The sequence below is a fragment of the Nerophis lumbriciformis genome, linkage group LG28, assembly GCF_033978685.3.
Source record: "Nerophis lumbriciformis linkage group LG28, RoL_Nlum_v2.1, whole genome shotgun sequence".
Lineage (NCBI taxonomy): Eukaryota > Metazoa > Chordata > Actinopteri > Syngnathiformes > Syngnathidae > Nerophis > Nerophis lumbriciformis.
In genome coordinates, this window is record NC_084575.2 from 30,538,756 (window position 1) to 30,557,765 (window position 19,010).

General features: G+C 38.6%; 1 protein-coding gene across 1 annotated transcript in view; it reads left to right on the plus strand.

Moving 5' to 3' along the window:
* LOC133571045 (inter-alpha-trypsin inhibitor heavy chain H3-like) overlaps positions 1–19,010 on the plus strand; it is a 69,587-nt gene that overhangs the window by 42,892 nt on the left and 7,685 nt on the right. The window contains exons 13-19 of the mRNA XM_061924029.1: positions 4,864–5,052; positions 5,178–5,317; positions 10,893–11,053; positions 11,552–11,581; positions 11,676–11,717; positions 14,418–14,531; positions 14,610–14,811. Of these exons, the coding sequence (XP_061780013.1) occupies positions 4,864–5,052; positions 5,178–5,317; positions 10,893–11,053; positions 11,552–11,581; positions 11,676–11,717; positions 14,418–14,531; positions 14,610–14,811 (878 nt within the window). The remainder of the gene's footprint in view (positions 1–4,863; positions 5,053–5,177; positions 5,318–10,892; positions 11,054–11,551; positions 11,582–11,675; positions 11,718–14,417; positions 14,532–14,609; positions 14,812–19,010) is intronic.

Consider the following 19,010-nt stretch of genomic DNA (forward strand, 5'->3'; position numbering starts at 1 on the left):
CCACGTTTGGACTCATTGTGCACTCTTGTTTGTCACCATAGCAACCATTAGTTTTCCCCTGTCACGTCACGCACCTGTTTCACGTTTTGAGTCACGCACCTGTTTTCGTTAATCATGTATGTTATTTAAGCTTTTCATTTTCTGTTGTTCGTCCTGACGACCTCACCACATTTATGCTCTGTCCATTCTTTCCATGTCCATTCCTCAAGCAACTATTTTTGTCCAAGCCAAGTGAGTTTTTGTTCCATGTTTATAGTCTTTTTGGTTTCATAGTTTGTTCTCCGCCATTGTGCGTGTTTTTTCGTTTGTACTTTTTTTGCTATAGTCTTTTGGTTTCATAGTTTATTCTCCGCCACTGTGCGCGCTTTTCGTTTGTACTTTTTTTTGATGTATTAATAAATCATGTACCTTCATTCCCGTCTCGCCCGAGCCAACTTTCCGTTGCATCCCGGAAAAGCTAACCCCCAGGACCAAGTCTTGACAGAAGTCTGATTGAATGCTAAAAATGTTATGACAGACCGCCTTAAAAAAACAGAATGGAGTTTTATTTTTTTCTACGAACGATAAAACACTGAATATTGACAACATATGAATGTCACAACCCCTGATCGACATATTTTACAATCAAGCGAAACGCAGCAAAAATGCAACAAACACAGCGGAATATGAACGCGCAGAGTAAAAAAAAAATAACCCACTTATAATCTGATACATGTGATAAATCGTTAAGCTTTAGAACTTTGTTGTAAAAATCTGCCCCTGACACCCACATTTTAGGCTGGACTTTTAGAACTTTGTTGTAAAAATCTGCCCCTGACACCCACATTTTCTTAAATCTGCCCCTGACACCCACATTAAGAATTAAAAATTAAAACATTAAAAAAAAAAAAAAAAAAAAAAAAAAAAAAAATTTAATAAAAAAAAAAAATTTAATAATTTTTTTTTTTTTTTTTTTTTTTTAATTAAAAAATTTAAAATAACCCACTTATAATCTGATACATGTGATAAATCATTAAGCTTTAGAACTTTGTTGTAAAAATCTGCCCCTGACACCCACATTTTAGGCTGGACTTTTAGAACTTTGTTGTAAAAATCTGCCCCTGACACCCACATTTTCTTAAATCTGCCCCTGACACCCACATTAAAAATCTTCCCCTGACACCCACATTTTCTTAAATCTGCCCCTGACACCCACATTAAAAATTAAAAATTAAAACATTTAAAAAAAAAAAAAAAAAAAAAAAATATTTAATAAAAAAAAAAAAAATTAATAAATTTTTTTTTTTTTTTTTTTTTTTTTTAATTAAAAAATTAAAAATAACCCACTTATAATCTGATACATGTGATAAATCATTAAGCTTTAGAACTTTGTTGTAAAAATCTGCCCCTGACACCCACATTTTAGGCTGGACTTTTAGAACTTTGTTGTAAAAATCTGCCCCTGACACCCACATTTTCTTAAATCCGCCCCTGACACCCACATTAAAAATCTGCCCCTGACACCCACATTTTCTTAAATCTGCCCCTGACACCCGCATTTTAGGCTGGTCGCTCTGGAAACACTCTGTGGAAACGCTCCCCACCCACACTGCTTGGTGCCTCGTCTGAGCTGCTCTGACTTAGATTACCATAGTAACTAATTAGATTACCATAGTAACTAGTATATCATGCAAAAGCGCAGATTCCAACCATTGAAATACTTTGTAAAGTTCAAGACTTACGGTCATTTGAAAACATCACTGCACATCATAATGGCAGCTACACTTTCCATCTTAAAGATCTAAAAAAATGATTTGGGAATGTCCGGCGGGCCAAATTGAAAAGCTTAATGGGCCGCATGTGGCCCCCGGGTCTTAATTTGCCCAGGTCTGGTCTACATGAAATGTGCTAAATAACGTGTGCGAAATGTTAAATTACTGGGCGTGTTGAGGGTGATCTACTAAGACTGGGTGCACGATTGGTAAGTGCAAAAGTGGTGCAGACTGCCCTATTTAAGTTAAGTTTTTGCATAACTATGGAAACACTCATTTACCTCCACATCTATGGAATTATATTGTCCAGCCTGTGGCGTTAAGTCATTTTGTATAACAGAGGTGTCAAAGTGGTTTTCACTGAGGGCCACATCGCAGTTATGTTTGGCCCCAGAGGACCGTTTCTAACAGTGAATACTATTATTACACCATTTTTTAATGCATTTATTAATTCGATTTTTTTTAAACTAAAATGTAAAAAAAAATATGGTAAGTTGCAATAATTTCACCTCAAAATTTAGTGTATATTACTGTAAATGGTAAACAGTATTGCTGTTTTTATGGTTAAAAAAAAAAAATTAGCTTTTTTACTGTAAATAAAAAGAACTGCAATTTTACAGTAACATTTTGACACCCGAGCGGCCAGTTAGTTTGTTTGTTTTTACCGCAAATCAACAACTGTACATTTTTCAGTGTATTACTGTAAATGCCAAAACGGCACCACAGTTTATTACAGTAAAAAAAAGTACAGTTTTTTTAATTTAGAGAAAAATGCTGTAAAAACCACAGTAAATTTCACAATTTCACTGTGAAATCTATTGCTATTTTTACATTGCACAATTTGATGGATAACTTGCTTTGAAATCATTATTATTAGTATTTATTTATATTTAAAAAATGGTTTGAATGTTTGATAATATATTTTTTGCATACTTAGACCATTTTTAAGTTAACATAATTTGCGATTACATGGAGTACACATATTTTTTTTCTCCCAAAATAGAAAGAAAAGTTACAGTACTTTATTGATACATATTATTTCCAGGCTTTCGAGGGCCGAATAAAATGAAGTGGCGGGCCACATCTGGCTCCAGGGCCTTGAGTTTGACACCTGTGTTGTAGAACATGCAGCACACAAATGCAAAATTAAACACCTTCTCAGGTTGCTACAGAAGTGTGATATAGATCAATGTTTTTTAACCATAGGGCCAGGGCCCATTGTTGGGCCGTGAGGGCCGGCAAAAATATATTTCTCAGGTGTGGGTTGCAGCAGTACTTAATTGAAATACATTTTTCTACCACTTGTGGCAGTATTGACAATATCAAACAAACAGAAGAAGTCTGGAGCTAAAGTCATTGATTAGTTTTTTAAGCGCAAAAATTACGATTATTATAAGTGGCTAAGCCGTATTTTCATTTGCACTTACATTAGTTTATTTAGGAAACATATTCATATTCCTATTTATTGTCCATTTAGTTAGAATCTATTTATTTATTTTCCTTCTTTTGCAGTATATTTGATGATTTTTTTTTTTATAATCAGCCTGACCTAAGCCTTGATAATAATTGTTTTGATTATCACAGGCTTTCATATCATTCCACAAGGTTTATCCTTTTAAAATGTAAGTCAATTATATATAATTGTTACATATGAAATTGAAATTGAGAGTAAGAAAATGCAAAAAAAAATTTTTCATATAGAAGATTAACATATCTTCGGCAGTAAGTCGGACACGTTTCCAGTGAGGGTTGGACTCCGCCAAGGCTGCCCTTTGTCACCGATTCTGTTCATAACTTTTATGGACAGAATTTCTAGGCGCAGTCAAGGCGTTGAGGGGATCCGGTTTGGTGGCTGCAGGATTAGGTCTCTGCTTTTTGCAGATGATTTGGTCCTGATGGCTTCATCTGGCCAGGATCTTCAGCTCTCACTGGATCGGTTCGCAGCTGAGTGTGAAGCGACTGGGATGAGAATCAGCACCTCCAAGTCCGAGTCCATGGTTCTCGCCCGGAAAAGGGTGGAGTGCCATCTCCGGGTTGGGGAGGAGATCTTGCCCCAAGTGGAGGAGTTCAAGTACCTCGGAGTCTTGTTCACGAGTGAGGGAAGAGTGGATCGTGAGATCGACAGGCGGATTGGTGCGGCGTCTTCAGTAATCCGGACGCTGTATCGATCCGTTGTGGTGAAGAAGGAGCTGAGCCGGAAGGCAAAGCTCTCAATTTACCGGTCGATCTACGTTCCCATCCTCACCTATGGTCATGAGCTTTGGGTTATGACCGAAAGGACAAGATCACGGGTACAAGCGGCCGAAATGAGTTTCCTCCGCCGGGTGGCGGGGCTCTCCCTTAGAGATCGGGTGAGAAGCTCTGTCATCCGGGGGGAGCTCAAAGTAAAGCCGCTGCTCCTCCACATCGAGAGGAGCCAGATGAGGTGGTTCGGGCATCTGGTCAGGATGCCACCCGAGCGCCTCCCTAAGGAGGTGTTTAGGGCATGTCCGACCGGTAGGAGGCCACGAGGAAGACCCAGGACACGTTGGGAAGACTATGTCTCCCGGCTGGCCTGGGAACGCCTCGGGATCCCCCGGGAGGAGCTGGACGAAGTAGCTGGGGAGAGGGAAGTCTGGGCTTCCCTGCTTAGGCTGCTGCCCCCGCGACCCGACCTCGGATAAGCGGAAGAAGATGGATGGATGGATGGATGGAAGATTAACATATCTATTTTCTGAAAAACTGAACAAATATGTTGACACACACGAAGGACAAACGATTATGTGTCTTTGTAGCGTGATCGCCTCCTTTCTCACAGCAATTTGTGCGTAACTGTGCCAGTTGGCACGCACATTTCAAATGCGCTAAATATAGATGCAAAAACAGTGGTCGCAGAACACTTTCATTCTTGATAAATCACTAAATGATAAATATATGCCTCCCCTTCTCCCAGTATTGCTGGCATTCTGATAATCGCATTAAATTGGCGTCCTAAATTGATTGCACTCTCTATTTTGCTCATTGAAGAGACGCAATCCTCGGCTCACATGCTTAGTAGATCAGCTTTGCATGGACTGTTAAGTTTTCATGTGTTTTAATTGGTCAAGCCTAAAATGTTTTATCTGTGTTTCAGGGTTTCTACGAGGAAGTGTCCAGCCCACTGCTTCTAGAGGTGAACATGCGCTATCCTGACAACACGGTAGAGTTCTTGACCAAAAACCACCACAGCCATTTGTTCAACGGCTCGGAGATCGTGGTGGCCGGTCGGTTAGAGGACAGCCGCCGTCTTGATAACTTCCTTGTGGAGGTGTTTGCTCAGGGGGTGAGTGAATGCCAGAAATTTACTGTAGAACACTCGTCATTATCATCCATATGTAAAAACAGAACATAAAGAACCCTATTCTTTTTCCTGACATTAAAAAATGTGTCCTTTCTCTCCTTGCACAGCCCGAGGCAGATTTCCAGGTGCATGGAAAGGCCAAAGTGGCAGACTGGAACGCGACCTATCCAGAAGACAAGTACATCTTTGGGGACTTCACAGAGCGTCTGTGGGCTTACCTCACAATCCAGCAGCTACTGGAGAAAAGGTTGGGTTTTTTTTTTTCGTTTCGAATGCTTCTGTCTGCACCAATACTTAGTGGAATCACAAACCTCAAAAAAAGAACAGAACGCCACCGTTTAAAAGTGTCTATGGATGTTCTCATTCACCCAGGTCATTGTATTATCAAGGCTTTCAATCGATCACAACTAGGTTGTTTTGTTTGTGTTTGAAGATGTTTCATCAGTTCATGTTCACAGACTTACATTGGTTAGATTTTGTCCAAATACTAGTGCCAAAGCCCCAACTATTGATACTCTTAACAGGAGTTCTTAGGCAAGGATATCGTCCCCTTATTGTGGTGTAAAATACAACTGTTAGGATGCAAAAAACCAAACCTGCTTGGATGAGAGACGAAACGTCTTCTAAGACCTGTCTATGGATGTTCTCATTCACCCAGGTCATTGTATTATCAAGGCTTTCAATCGAACACAACTAGGTTGTTTTGTTTGTGTTTGAAGATGTTTCATCAGTTCATGTTCACAGACTTGGATTGGTCAGATTTTGTCCCAAAACTAGTGCCAAAGCCCAAATAATGATACTCTTAACAGGAGTACTTAGGAAAGGATATCTTCCCCCTATTGTGGTGTAAAAGACAACTGTTAGGATGCAAAGAAACAAACCTGCTTGAATGAAAGACGTAACGTCTTCTAAGACCTGTCTATGGATGTTCTCATTAATCCAGGCCATTGAATTATCAGGGCACTGGACTGTTTGATTGTCTTAGAAAACATTTCGCCACCTCATCCAAGTAGACGTCATCAGTTAATTGTCACAGATTTGGTTTGGTCAGATTTTTCCCAAATACTAATTCCAATGCCCCAACTGATACTCTTAACAGGAGTACTTAGGCAAAGATATATTCCCCCTATTGTGGTGTAAAAGACAACTGTTAGGAAGCAAAAAAAACAAATCTGCTTGGATGAGAGACGAAACGTCTTCTAAGACCTGTCTATGGATGTTCTCATTCATCCAGGCCATCGTATTCTCAGGGCACTGGACTGTTTCATTGTCTTAGAAAACGTTTCGCCACCTCATCCAAGTAGACGTCATCAGTTCATGCTAACAGACTTGGATTGGTCAGATTTTGTCCCAATACTAGTGCCAAAGCCCCAACTACTGATACTCTTAACAGGAGTACTTAGGCAAGGATATCTTCCCCCTATTGTGGTGTAAAATAAAAACTGTTAGGATGCAAAAAACCAAACCTGCTTGGATGAGAGACGAAACGTCTTCTAAGACCTGTCTATGGATGTTCTCATTGATCCAGGCCATCGTATTCTCAGGGCACTGGTTTGTTTGATTGTCTTAGAAAACGTTTCGCCACCTCATCCAAGTAGACGTCACCAGTTCATGCTCACAGACTTGGTTTGGTCAGATTTTGTCTAAATACTATTGCCAAAGCCCCAACTATTAACAGGAGTACTTAGGCAAGGATATCGTCCCCTTATTGTGGTGTAAAAGACAACTGTTAGGATGCAAAAAACCAAACCTGCTTGGATGAGAGACGAAACGTCTTCTAAGACCTGTCTATGGATGTTCTCATTCATCCAGGCCATCGTATTCTCAGGGCACTGGACTGTTTGATTGTCTTAGAAAACGTTTCACCACCTCATCCAAGTAGACGTCATCAGTTCATGCTCACAGACTTGGATTGGTCAGATTTTGTCCAAATACTAGTGCCAAAGCCCCAACTATTGATACTCTTAACAGGAGTTTTTAGGAAAGGATATCGTCCCCTTATTGTGGTGTAAAATACAACTGTTAGGATGCAAAAAACCAAACCTGCTTGGATGAGAGACGAAACGTCTTCTAAGACCTGTCTATGGATGTTCTCATTCATCCAGGTCATTGTATTCTCAGGGCACTGGACTGTTTGATTGTCTTAGAAAACGTTTCGCCACCTCATCCTAGTAGACGTCATCAGTTCATGCTAATAGACTTGGATTGGTCAGATTTTGCCCAAATACTAGTGCCAAAGCCCCAACTATTGATACTCTTAACAGGACTACTTAGGCAAGGATAATTTCCCCCTATTGTGGTGTAAAACACATGCAAAAAAACAAATTTGCTTGGATGATAGACAAAACATCTTCTAAGACCTGTCTATGGATGTTCTCATTGATCCAAGCCATTGTATTCTCAGGGCACTGTACTGTTTGATTGTCTTAGAAAATGTTTTGCCACCTCATCCAAGTAGACGTCATCAGTTCATGCTCACAGGCTTGGATTGGTCAGATTTTGTTCCAATACTAGTGCCAAAGCCCCAGCTATTGATACTCTTAACAGGAGTTCTTAGGCAAGGATATCGTCCCCTTATTGCGGTAAAAAAGACAACTGTTAGGATGCAAAAAAACAAATTTGCTTGGATGAGAGACTAAACGTCTTCTAAGACCTGTCTATGGATGTTCTCATTCATCCAGGCCATTATATTCTCCGGGCACTGGACTGTTTGATTGTCTTAGAAAATGTTTCGCCACCTCATCCAAGTAGACGTCATCAGTTCATGCTAACAGACTTGGATTGGTCAGATTTTGTCCAAATACTAGTGCCAAAGCCCCAACTATTGATACTCTTAACAGGAGTTCTTAGGCAAGGATATCGTCCCCTTATTGTGGTGTAAAATACAACTGTTAGGATGCAAAAAACCAAACCTGCTTGGATGAGAGACGAAACGTCTTCTAAGACCTGTCTATGGATGTTCTCATTCATCCAGGCCATTATATTCTCAGGGCACTGGACTGTTTGATTGTCTTAGAAAACGTTTCGCCACCTCATCCAAGTAGACGTCATCAGTTCATGCTAACAGACTTAGATTGGTCAGATTTTGTCCAAATACTAGTGCCAAAGCCCCAACTATTGATACTCTTAACAGGAGTTCTTAGGCAAGGATATCTTCCCCCTATTGTGGTGTAAAAGACAACTGTTCGAATGCAGAAAACCAAACCTGCTTGGATGAGAGACGAAACATCTTCTAAGACCTGTCTATGGATGTTCTCATTCATCCAGGCCATCGTATTCTCAGGGCACTAGACTGTTTGATTGTCTTAGAAAACCTTTCACCACCTCATCCAATTAGACGTCATCAGTTCATGCTAACAGACTTACATTGGTTAGATTTTGTCCAAATACTAGTGCCAAAGCCCAAATAATGATACTCTTAACAGGAGTACTTAGGAAAGGATATCTTCCCCGTATTGTGGTGTAAAAGACAACTGTTCCAATGCAAAAAACCAAACCTGCTTGGATGAGAGACGAAACATCTTCTAAGACCTGTCTATGGATGTTCTCATTCATCCAGGTCATTGTATTCTCAGGGCACTGGACTGTTTGGTCGTCTTAGAAAACGTTTCGCCACCTCATCCAAGTAGACGTCATCACTTCATGCTCACAGACTTGGATTGGTCAGATTTTGTCCAACTACTAGTGCCAAAGCCCCAACTACTGATACTCTTATCAGGAGTACTTAGGCAAGGATATCTTCCCCCTATTGTGGCGTAAAAGACAACTGTTAGGAAGCAAAAAAAAACAAATCTGCTTGGATGAGAGACGAAACGTCTTCTAAGACCTGTCTATGGATGTTCTCATTCATCGAGGTCATCGTATTCTCAGGGCACTGGACTGTTTGATTGTCTTAGGAAACGTTTTGCCACCTCATCCAAGTAGACGTCATCACTTCATGCTCACAGACTTGGTTTGGTCAGATTTTGTCCAAATACTAGTGCCAAAGCCCCAACTATTGATACTCTTAACAGGAGTTCTTAGGCAAGGATATCGTCCCCTTATTGTGGTGTAAAATACAACTGTTAGGATGCAAAAAACCAAACCTGCTTGGATGAGAGACGAAACGTCTTCTAAAACCTGTCTATGGATGTTCTCATTCATCCAGGCCATTGTATTCTCAGGGCACTACACTTTTTCATTGTCTTAGAAAACGTTTCACCACCTCATCCAAGTAGACGTCATCAGTTCAAGCTAACAGACTTGGATTGGTCAGATTTTGTCCAAATACTAGTGCCAAAGCCCCAACTACTGATACTCTTAACAGGAGTACTTAGGCAAGGATATCTTCCCCCTATTGTGGTGTAAAAGACAACTGTTCGAATGCAAAAAACCAAACCTGCTTGGATGAGAGACGAAACATCTTCTAAGACCTGTCTATGGATGTTCTCATTCATCCAGGCCATCGTATTCTCAGGGCACTGGACTGTTTGATTGTCTTAGAAAACGTTTCGCCACCTCATCCAAGTAGACATCATCAGTTCATGCTAACAGACTTGGATTGGTCAGATTTTGTCCAAATACCAGTGCCAAAGCCCCAACTATTGATACTCTTAACAGGACTACTTGGGCAAGGATAATTTCCCCCTATTGTGGTGTAAAACACATGCAAAAAAAACAAATTTGCTTGGATGATAGACGAAACGTCTTCTAAGACCTGTCTATGGATGTTCTCATTCATCCAGGCCATTGTATTCTCAGGGCACTAGACTGATTGTCTTAGAAAACCTTTCACCACCTCATCCAAGTAGACGTCATCAGTTCATGCTAACAGACTTACATTGGTTAGATTTTGTCCAAATACTAGTGCCAAAGCCCAAATAATGATACTTTTAACAGGAGTACTTAGGAAAGGATATCTTCCCCCTATTGTGGTGTAAAAGACAACTTTTAGGATGCAAAAAACAAATCTGCTTGGATGAGAGACGAAACGTCTTCTAAGACCTGTCTATGGATGTTCTCATTCATTCATCCAGGCCATTGTATTTTCAGGGCACTGGACTGTTTGATTGTCTTAGAAAACGTTTCGCCACCTCATCCAAGTAGACGTCATCAGTTCATGCTAATAGACTGGGATTGGTCAGATTTTGCCCAAATACTAGTGCCAAAGCCCAAATAATGATACTCTTAACAGGAGTACTTAGGAAAGGATGTCTTCCCCCTATTGTGGTGTAAAAGACAACTGTTAGGATGCAAAAAAACAAATCTGCTTGGATGACAGACGAAACGTCTTCTAAGACCTGTCTATGGATGTTCTCATTAATCCAGGCCATTGTATTCTCAGGGCACTGGACTGTTTGATTGTCTTAGAAAACGTTTCGCCCCTCATCCAAGTAGACATCATCACTTCATGCTCACAGACTAGGTTTGGTCAGATTTTGTCCAAATACTAATGTCAAAGCCCCAACTACTGATACTCTTAACAGGAGTACTTAGGCAAGGATATCTTCCCCCTATTGTGGTGTAAAAGACAACTGTTCGAATGCAAAAAACCAAACCTGCTTGGATGAGAGACAAAACGTCTTCTAAGACCTGTCTATGGATGTTCTCATTCATCCAGGTCATTGTATTCTCAGGGCACTGGACTGTTTGATTGTCTTAGAAAACGTTTCGCCACCTCATCCAAGTAGACGTCATCAGTTCATGCTAATAGACTTAGGTCAGATCTACTCTATAGTTGGTGCAAAAATTGTCTTCTAAGACAAACTGAATAGTCCAGTTCGATGTGTTTTCGGGAGTCTTTTTAAAGAAATTTCAAGCAACTACTGTAACTTTTCTTTCAGTCACATTGGTAGTCAAGAGGAGAAGGACAGAATCACAGCTGAGGCCCTGAACATGTCGCTGCGCTACAACTTTGTTACCCCTCTCACCTCCTTGGTGGTCATCAAGCCTGAAACTGAGGACGGACAAGACAGCCCGCTCATCGCTGATAAACTGACTGAAGGTAAAATACATATTGGACGTTTGAAAAAAAGTTGCTAAGACATTAATATCTCATCTCACCCAAGCATAATCAATATTGCTGTATGATAATCAGACATTGTTTATCTATAAAATACTCGCCAGGTTGGTATGCATATTTCACCGTTTTGCAGTATGCTGTTAATGAGGAGCTTTTTGATAACATTCTCTTCAGTGTGTGTGTGTGTGTGTGTGTGTGTGTGTGTGTGTGTGTGTGTGTGTGTGTGTGTGTGTGTGTGTGTGTGCGTGGCTGGAGGGTGTTTTTTTAAATCGCAAAGGAAAAACACTTTTGTTTTTATTATAGAATTGTTGCTTAAATGTTTCCCTGAAGTTGTTAAACACATGAAAGGTAGAAAGGGTGAATCGTTACATCTGGTTATAAACAGTTTATTCCCAACTGTCCCTGCATGGTGACTCAAATGAATTATTATCCATCTGAATTGGTATGTAAACGGGTATTTGTGTTTTGTTTGCCGTACAGATCAGCGACAAAGAGCAGAGAGACATCGTGGTACGACAGTCGCTTTTATCTTTACAGCTCATTGCATTTTTTGGGCTGTGTCTAAAATGCATCATGTATAATTTGCTTTTTTTTTTTTTTTTAGGTTCCTCAGCCCATGCGGCACCTCCACGCCGTCAATTAGATGGTAAAGTTTTACTATTTAACTTCCACTTTTTCATGAAAATTTCACATATACCTGTATATGTATATGTATATATATATATATACAATATATATATATATATATATATATACAAATGTATATGTATGTATATATATACATATACATATATATCATCTCACTGGGGTGAGTTTTTCCTTGCCCTTATGTGGGCTTTGTACCGAGGATGTCGTTGTGGCTTGTGCAGCCCTTTGAGACACTTGTGATTTAGGGCTATATAAATAAAGATTGATTGATTGATTGATATATATATATATATATATATATATATATATATATATATATACAAATGTATACAGTATGTATGTATATATATGTATATGTATGTATGTGTATATATATTTAAATATGTATACATATATGTATGTACATATATATATATATATATATATATGTATATATATATATATATATATATATATATATACAAATGTATATGTATGTAAATATATATATATAAAAATATAAGTATGTATGTATATATATGTATATGTATGTATGTGTATATATATGTAAATATGTATACATATATGTATGTACATATATATATATATATATATATATATATATGTATATATATATATATATATATATATATATATATACAGTATATGAATGAAACTGATTACCTATTGAATTTGCTATATGTGCATGTATATGTGTCTATATATATATATGTATATATATATATATATATATATATATACAAATGTATATGTATGTAAATATATATATATAAAAATATAAGTATGTATGTATATATATGTATATGTATGTATGTGTATATATATGTAAATATGTATACATATATGTATGTACATATATATATATATATATATATATATATGTATATATATATATATATATATATATATATATATACAGTATATGAATGAAACTGATTACCTATTGAATTTGCTATATGTGCATGTATATGTGTCTATATATATATATATATATATATATATATATATATATATATATATATATATATACAGTATATGAATGAAACTGATTACTTATTGAATTTGCTATATGTGCATGTATATGTGTCTATATATATATATATATATAGAGTATATGAATGAAACTGATTACCTATTGAATTTGCTATAGGTGCATGTATATGTGTCTATATATATATATATATATATATATATATATATATATATATATATACAGTATATGAATGAAACTGATTACCTTTTGAATTTGCTATATATGCATGTATATGTGTCTATATATATATATATATATATATATATATATATATATATATATATATATATATATATATATATATATATATATATATATATATATATATATATATGTGTGTGTGTGTATATGTATGTTTGTGTAGGGATGGGTACCTTTCACATTTGAATTGTTTCAGTACCAATTCCCAGTACCTGGGAATCGATACCGGTACTCAACAGAACCAATGTCCGTTACTTTTGTGTGTGTTCAAATTTATAAATACATCATAATCAAATGTTTTAAAAATTGTTTTAATTTAATTTAAATAGTTAAAATAATTTAACATTTTGTCGTTCGTAATCTTGTTTTCTTACACGTCTGTGTCTCATTTGCAAGTAGTGTATTGCACTGCATCACATGACTAACTTGGCATGCAGTTGCAATGCCAAGACGTTCGATGCCAGTAGTGTGTTGACCGAGCAAGGAAGTAGTCTTTGCCATTGAGATGAACCTTCCACTCTTGTCTTTTGCTGAGCCCTATAAAGTGTTTGACCTCTAAGTATTGTACTTTTTGCGTTGTTTGATTTTAAAATGCATCCTAGTTGTAGTTTTCATTTCCACATTTGAAGGCGTTAAAATTGCTCTTGCTAATCTTTAGCATGTCTTTGACAAATCCAATTGAAATTAACGTTGAGCCAGCACATTTTGAAAAGTGGAGCTTTTCTCTACTTTTGGGCGGCTTTTTCTTGCTTTGTTGACATGGACAATTATAACGTTACCTCGAGGCTGTCTGGTTGAGTACGCTGAGAGTGCTTAACTGCTTGTTTCCCGGCCAGGTGCTTGAGCCGGTGCGGAGTGATCAACCCGACGTGACACCACGAACCACAAATTAAACAAATTATGGTACCCTTTGTACGGACTTTGGTCGGTACCTATAAAAGTACCGAATTTGGTACTGTCGGAGGCAGATATTTACATATATCCGAATTCAAGTTGTACTTCTTTCATTTATTAGTCATATTTGAAAACAGCTCGTCTTTTCCATTTCTTCTCTTGATGCTCTGTCAGCAAGCATACTATGTGTGATAACCTTGAGTTCTTTGGAATGTATTATGGCTAGGGAGACGTTGTGCTTTTGTTGTTATGGCTAGGGAGGGGGAAGAAAAGAGAGGTTTTTGGCGTTGGGAAGAGAGACCATTTTGTGGAGGCGCAAGAGAATGTTCTATGGTTAGACTGGTCTCAATCAAAAATGTATATTGTCAAAGCTTTGAGAATATACAAGAAAATACCTATTCCGTCTCTGGTGGTTTTTCAACTCAGCTTTAAGTGTCGGAAAGAACTTGGGAGCGAATTGTGACTTGAATTCCCTGGGAGGAACAACTGGTCCAAAACGCAACAGTACCCATCCCCTTCCCTTGTATGTGAAATAATAATTCAAGAACAACAATATATTTGCTTCTCTAGTCGATGGAGATCCACATTTCATGGTAGAGCTCCCGGACCGAGACGACGCTCTGTGCTTTAACATCAATGACAAACCAGGGACTATTTTCAACCTTGTCAGAGACCCCAAATCAGGTCACATCATAGCATTCATACTCTTCATATTTTGTCCTAAGGAATAAAACAGGGAGACTAAAATACCTTTACTTTCAGGCTTTGTGGTGAATGGTGAAATTATTGAGAAGAAGAAATTTGTCAAGGATCAAAAGATGAGCACTTATTTTGGTCGTCTTGGTATCAGCCACAAGACTCTGGGGCTGAAACTGGAGGTGAACACACAGGACATCTCCTTGTTCTACGGGGGCAAACAGGTCCAGCTCCTGTGGTCGGATTTGACCTCTCTCAAAGACACAAGGTGGGTCAAACTGTTGATTAACTGGGTAGATATCACCCCTGCAATATGCTAAGAAATAGATGACTGATTCAGTTGAAAGTGTAAATATATACTATTGTCTACTCCCAAGAAAGTCCATTATATTTGTTTGAAGACAGAATCGTACGGAAACCGAATAAACTTGTTCCATTAGAAATAATGTAAATCCAATAATTTATTACAGACACTCGAACATATTGACACGAAATACATTCCATTATACAAACCCCAAAACCAGTGGAGTTGGCACGTTGTGTAAATGGTAAATAAAAACACAATAAAATGATTTGCAAATCCTTTTCAACTTATATTCAATTGCAGTGACGTGCAGTCACTAGAGGCAGGTGAGGAAAGAAAAAAATGTAAAAAGAAAAAAAATTATTTAAATTCTTATATGTATGCAGTGATTATACTATAAAGTTATTTTCCATTTAACTTCACCAGATTTAGATTATTTTTATTCAAAATCGCTGAATTTTCACATTTGCCGTTCAAATACTGAGAAGAGACGGTGCGGTGATCAGCAGCCAGTTGAGGCACGTCACTCAGTGCCTCAACATGGACGGACTCGGCTAACTGCTGGCCTGCTGTGCAGTGAGACCGTATTACTACATGAATTATATTATACATTTCCATAGTTTAGTTAGCTGAGGTATATAATGTACAGTGTATTTTGTCAACAACTGTATGTGTGTAACGTATTTCTTGTGCTGAGCGATCATAAAACGGCTGCAAAAGACGCACTGGCTGAGGCTCCAGTAGCCCCGTCTCCTGCACCCCCGCCGTAGAATTGTTATATCAACTAAAGCCCACACTTAAACTTTCCACGTGCAAGATTGAATCTATTTAAAAAAGTTATTTCATAAGAAGCCAAAAAGTGCAAAAACAATAATGTTCGTGTTGGAGGAGTTGTGAATGACTGCAGGGCCACAACATTAGGTACACCTGCAGACTGCAGGTGTACCAAATTCACAACTCCTCCAACACGAACATTATTGTTTTTGCACTTTTTGGCTTCTTATTAAATAACTTTTGTAACCTATTTTCATGGGCTTTCCTATTTGTGATGTTAAGTTCCTGTTATGCGCTGTTATACAGTATATGCCTTGAGCTCTTATTTTGAAGGCGCCAAGAGCGGAAGTGATGACACGTTGTAGTGGAGCGGAGGTTTTTGAAAGAAGGTAAATAAAGTGGTCCTCGTGTAAACTGGAGCCTCCGTGTTTGTTATTTTGTAGTTTCATACAGTATAGGCGACATTTATAAACCCTCGGTTACACTTTTTTAAATAGATTCAATCTTGCACGTGGAAAGTTTAAGTGAGGGCTATAGTTGTGGACTTCATTTATAAGTAAAGGTAAGACCATAATAACGTTTTTTTTATTAAATGTGCTTTTTTGTGTGCTACTGTTTGTATGTGTAAAGTTAAAGTTAAGTTAAAGTACCAATGATTGTCACACACACACTAGGTGTGGTGAAATTTGTCCTCTGCATTTGACCCATCCCCTTGATCACCCCCTGGGAGGTGAGGGGAGCAGTGGGCAGCAGCGGCGCCGCACCCGGGAATAATTTTTGGTGATTTAACCCCCAATTCCAACCCTTGATGCTGAGTGCCAAGCAGGGAAGAATGCTGGTATGAGCTTTTAAACATAACCCGTTAACTGCTGCCAATCAAATGGTGAATAAGATACTCTTTAGGGTTCATATGTTTGTAAATCTGACTGTGATGAAGTCAGTGCCTCACCAGCCATCAACCTCACCGCACGTCACTGTTCAAATGAATAGACTGCAAAGACAAGATATTTAACGTTCCAACTGAGAAACGTTGTTATTTATTGCAAATATAAGCTCATTTGGAATTTGATGCCTGCAACATGTTTCAAAAAAGCTGGCACAAGTGGCAAAAAAAACAAGAGCAAGTTGAGGAATGCTCATCAAACACTTATTTGGAACATCCCACAGGGTGAACAGGCTAAATGGGAACAGGTGGGTGCCATGATTGGGTGTAAAAGCAGCTTCCATGAAATGCTCAGTCATTCACAAACAAGGACGGGGCGAGGGTCACCGCTTTGTCAACAAATGCGTGAGCAAATTGTCGAACAGTTTAAGAACAACTTTTCTCAACCAGCTATTGCAAGGAATTTAGGGATTTCACCATCCACGGTCCGTAATATCATCAAAAGGTTCAGAGAATTTGGAGGAATCACTGCACATAAACAATGATATTACGAACTTTCGATGCTTCAGGCTGTACTGCATCAGAAAGCAACATCAGTGTGTAAAGGATATCACCACATGAGCTCAGGAACACTTCAGAAAACCACTGTCAGTAATTACAGTTCGTCGCAAATTGTCCAACAGTTTAAGAACAACTTTTCTCAACCAGCTATTGCAAGGAATTTAGGGATTTCACCATCCACGGTCCGTAATATCATCAAAAGGTTCAGAGAATCTGGAGGAATCACTGCAGGTAAACGATGATATTACGGACCTTCGATCCCTCAGGCTGTACTGCATCAGAAAGCAACATCGGTGTGTAAAGGATATCACCACATGAGCTCAGGAACACTTCAGAAAACCACTGTCAGTAATTACAGTTCGTCGCAAATTGTCCAACAGTTTAAGAACAGCTTTTCTCAACCAGCTATTGCAAGGAATTTAGGGATTTCACCATCCACCGTCCGTAACATCATCAAAAGGTTCAGAGAATTTGGAGGAATCACTGCACATAAACAATGATATTACGAACTTTCGATGCTTCAGGCTGTACTGCATCAGAAAGCAACATCGGTGTGTAAAGGATATCACCACATGAGCTCAGGAACACTTCAGAAAACCACTGTCAGTAATTACAGTTCGTCGCAAATTGTCCAACAGTTTAAGAACAACTTTTCTCAACCAGCTATTGCAAGGAATTTAGGGATTTCACCATCTACCGTCCGTAATATCATCAAAAGGTTCAGAGAATTTGGAGGAATCACTGCACATAAACAATGATATTACGAACTTTCGATGCTTCAGGCTGTACTGCATCAGAAAGCAACATCAGTGTGTAAAGGATATCACCACATGAGCTCAGGAACACTTCAGAAAACCACTGTCAGTAACTACAGTTCGTCGCAAATTGTCCAACAGTTTAAGAACAGCTTTTCTCAACCAGCTATTGCAAGGAATTTAGGGATTTCACCATCCACGGTCCGTAATATCATCAAAAGGTTCAGAGAATTTGGAGGAAACACTGCACATAAACAATGATATTACGGACTTTCGATCCTTCAGGCTGTACTGCATCAGAAAGCAACATCAGTGTGTAAAGGATATCACCACATGAGCTCAGGAACACTTCAGAAAACCACTGTCAGTAACTACAGTTCGTCGCAAATTGTCCAACAGTTTAAGAACAACTTTTCTCAACCAGCTATTGCAAGGAATTTAGGGATTTCACCATCCACGGTCCGTAATATCATCAAAAGGTTCAGAGAATTTGGAGGAATCACTGCACGTAAACGATGATATTACGGACCTTCGATCCCTCAGGCGGTACTGCATCAGAAAGCAACATCAGTGTGTAAAGGATATCACCACATGAGCTCAGGAACACTTCAGAAAACCACTGTCAGTAACTACAGTTCGTCGCAAATTGTCCAACAGTTTAAGAACAGCTTTTCTCAACCAGCTATTGCAAGGAATTTAGGGATTTCACCATCCACGGTCCGTAATATCATCAAAAGGTTCAGAGAATCTGGAGGAATCACTGCACGTAAACGATGATATTACGGACCTTCGATCCCTCAGGCGGTACTGCCTCAGAAAGCAACATCAGTGTGTAAAGGATATCACCACATGAGCTCAGGAACACTTCAGAAAACCACTGTCAGTAACTACAGTTCGTCGCAAATCGTCCAACAGTTTAAGAACAACTTTTCTCAACCAGCTATTGCAAGGAATTTAGGGATTTCACCATCCACGGTCCGTACTATCATCAAAAGGTTCAGAGAATCTGGAGGAATCACTGCACGTAAGCAATGATATTACGGACTTTCGATCCTTCAGGCTGTACTGCATCAGAAAGCAACATCGGTGTGTAAAGGATATCACCACATGAGCTCAGGAACACTTCAGAAAACCACTGTCAGTAACTACAGTTCGTCGCAAATTGTCCAACAGTTTAAGAACAACTTTTC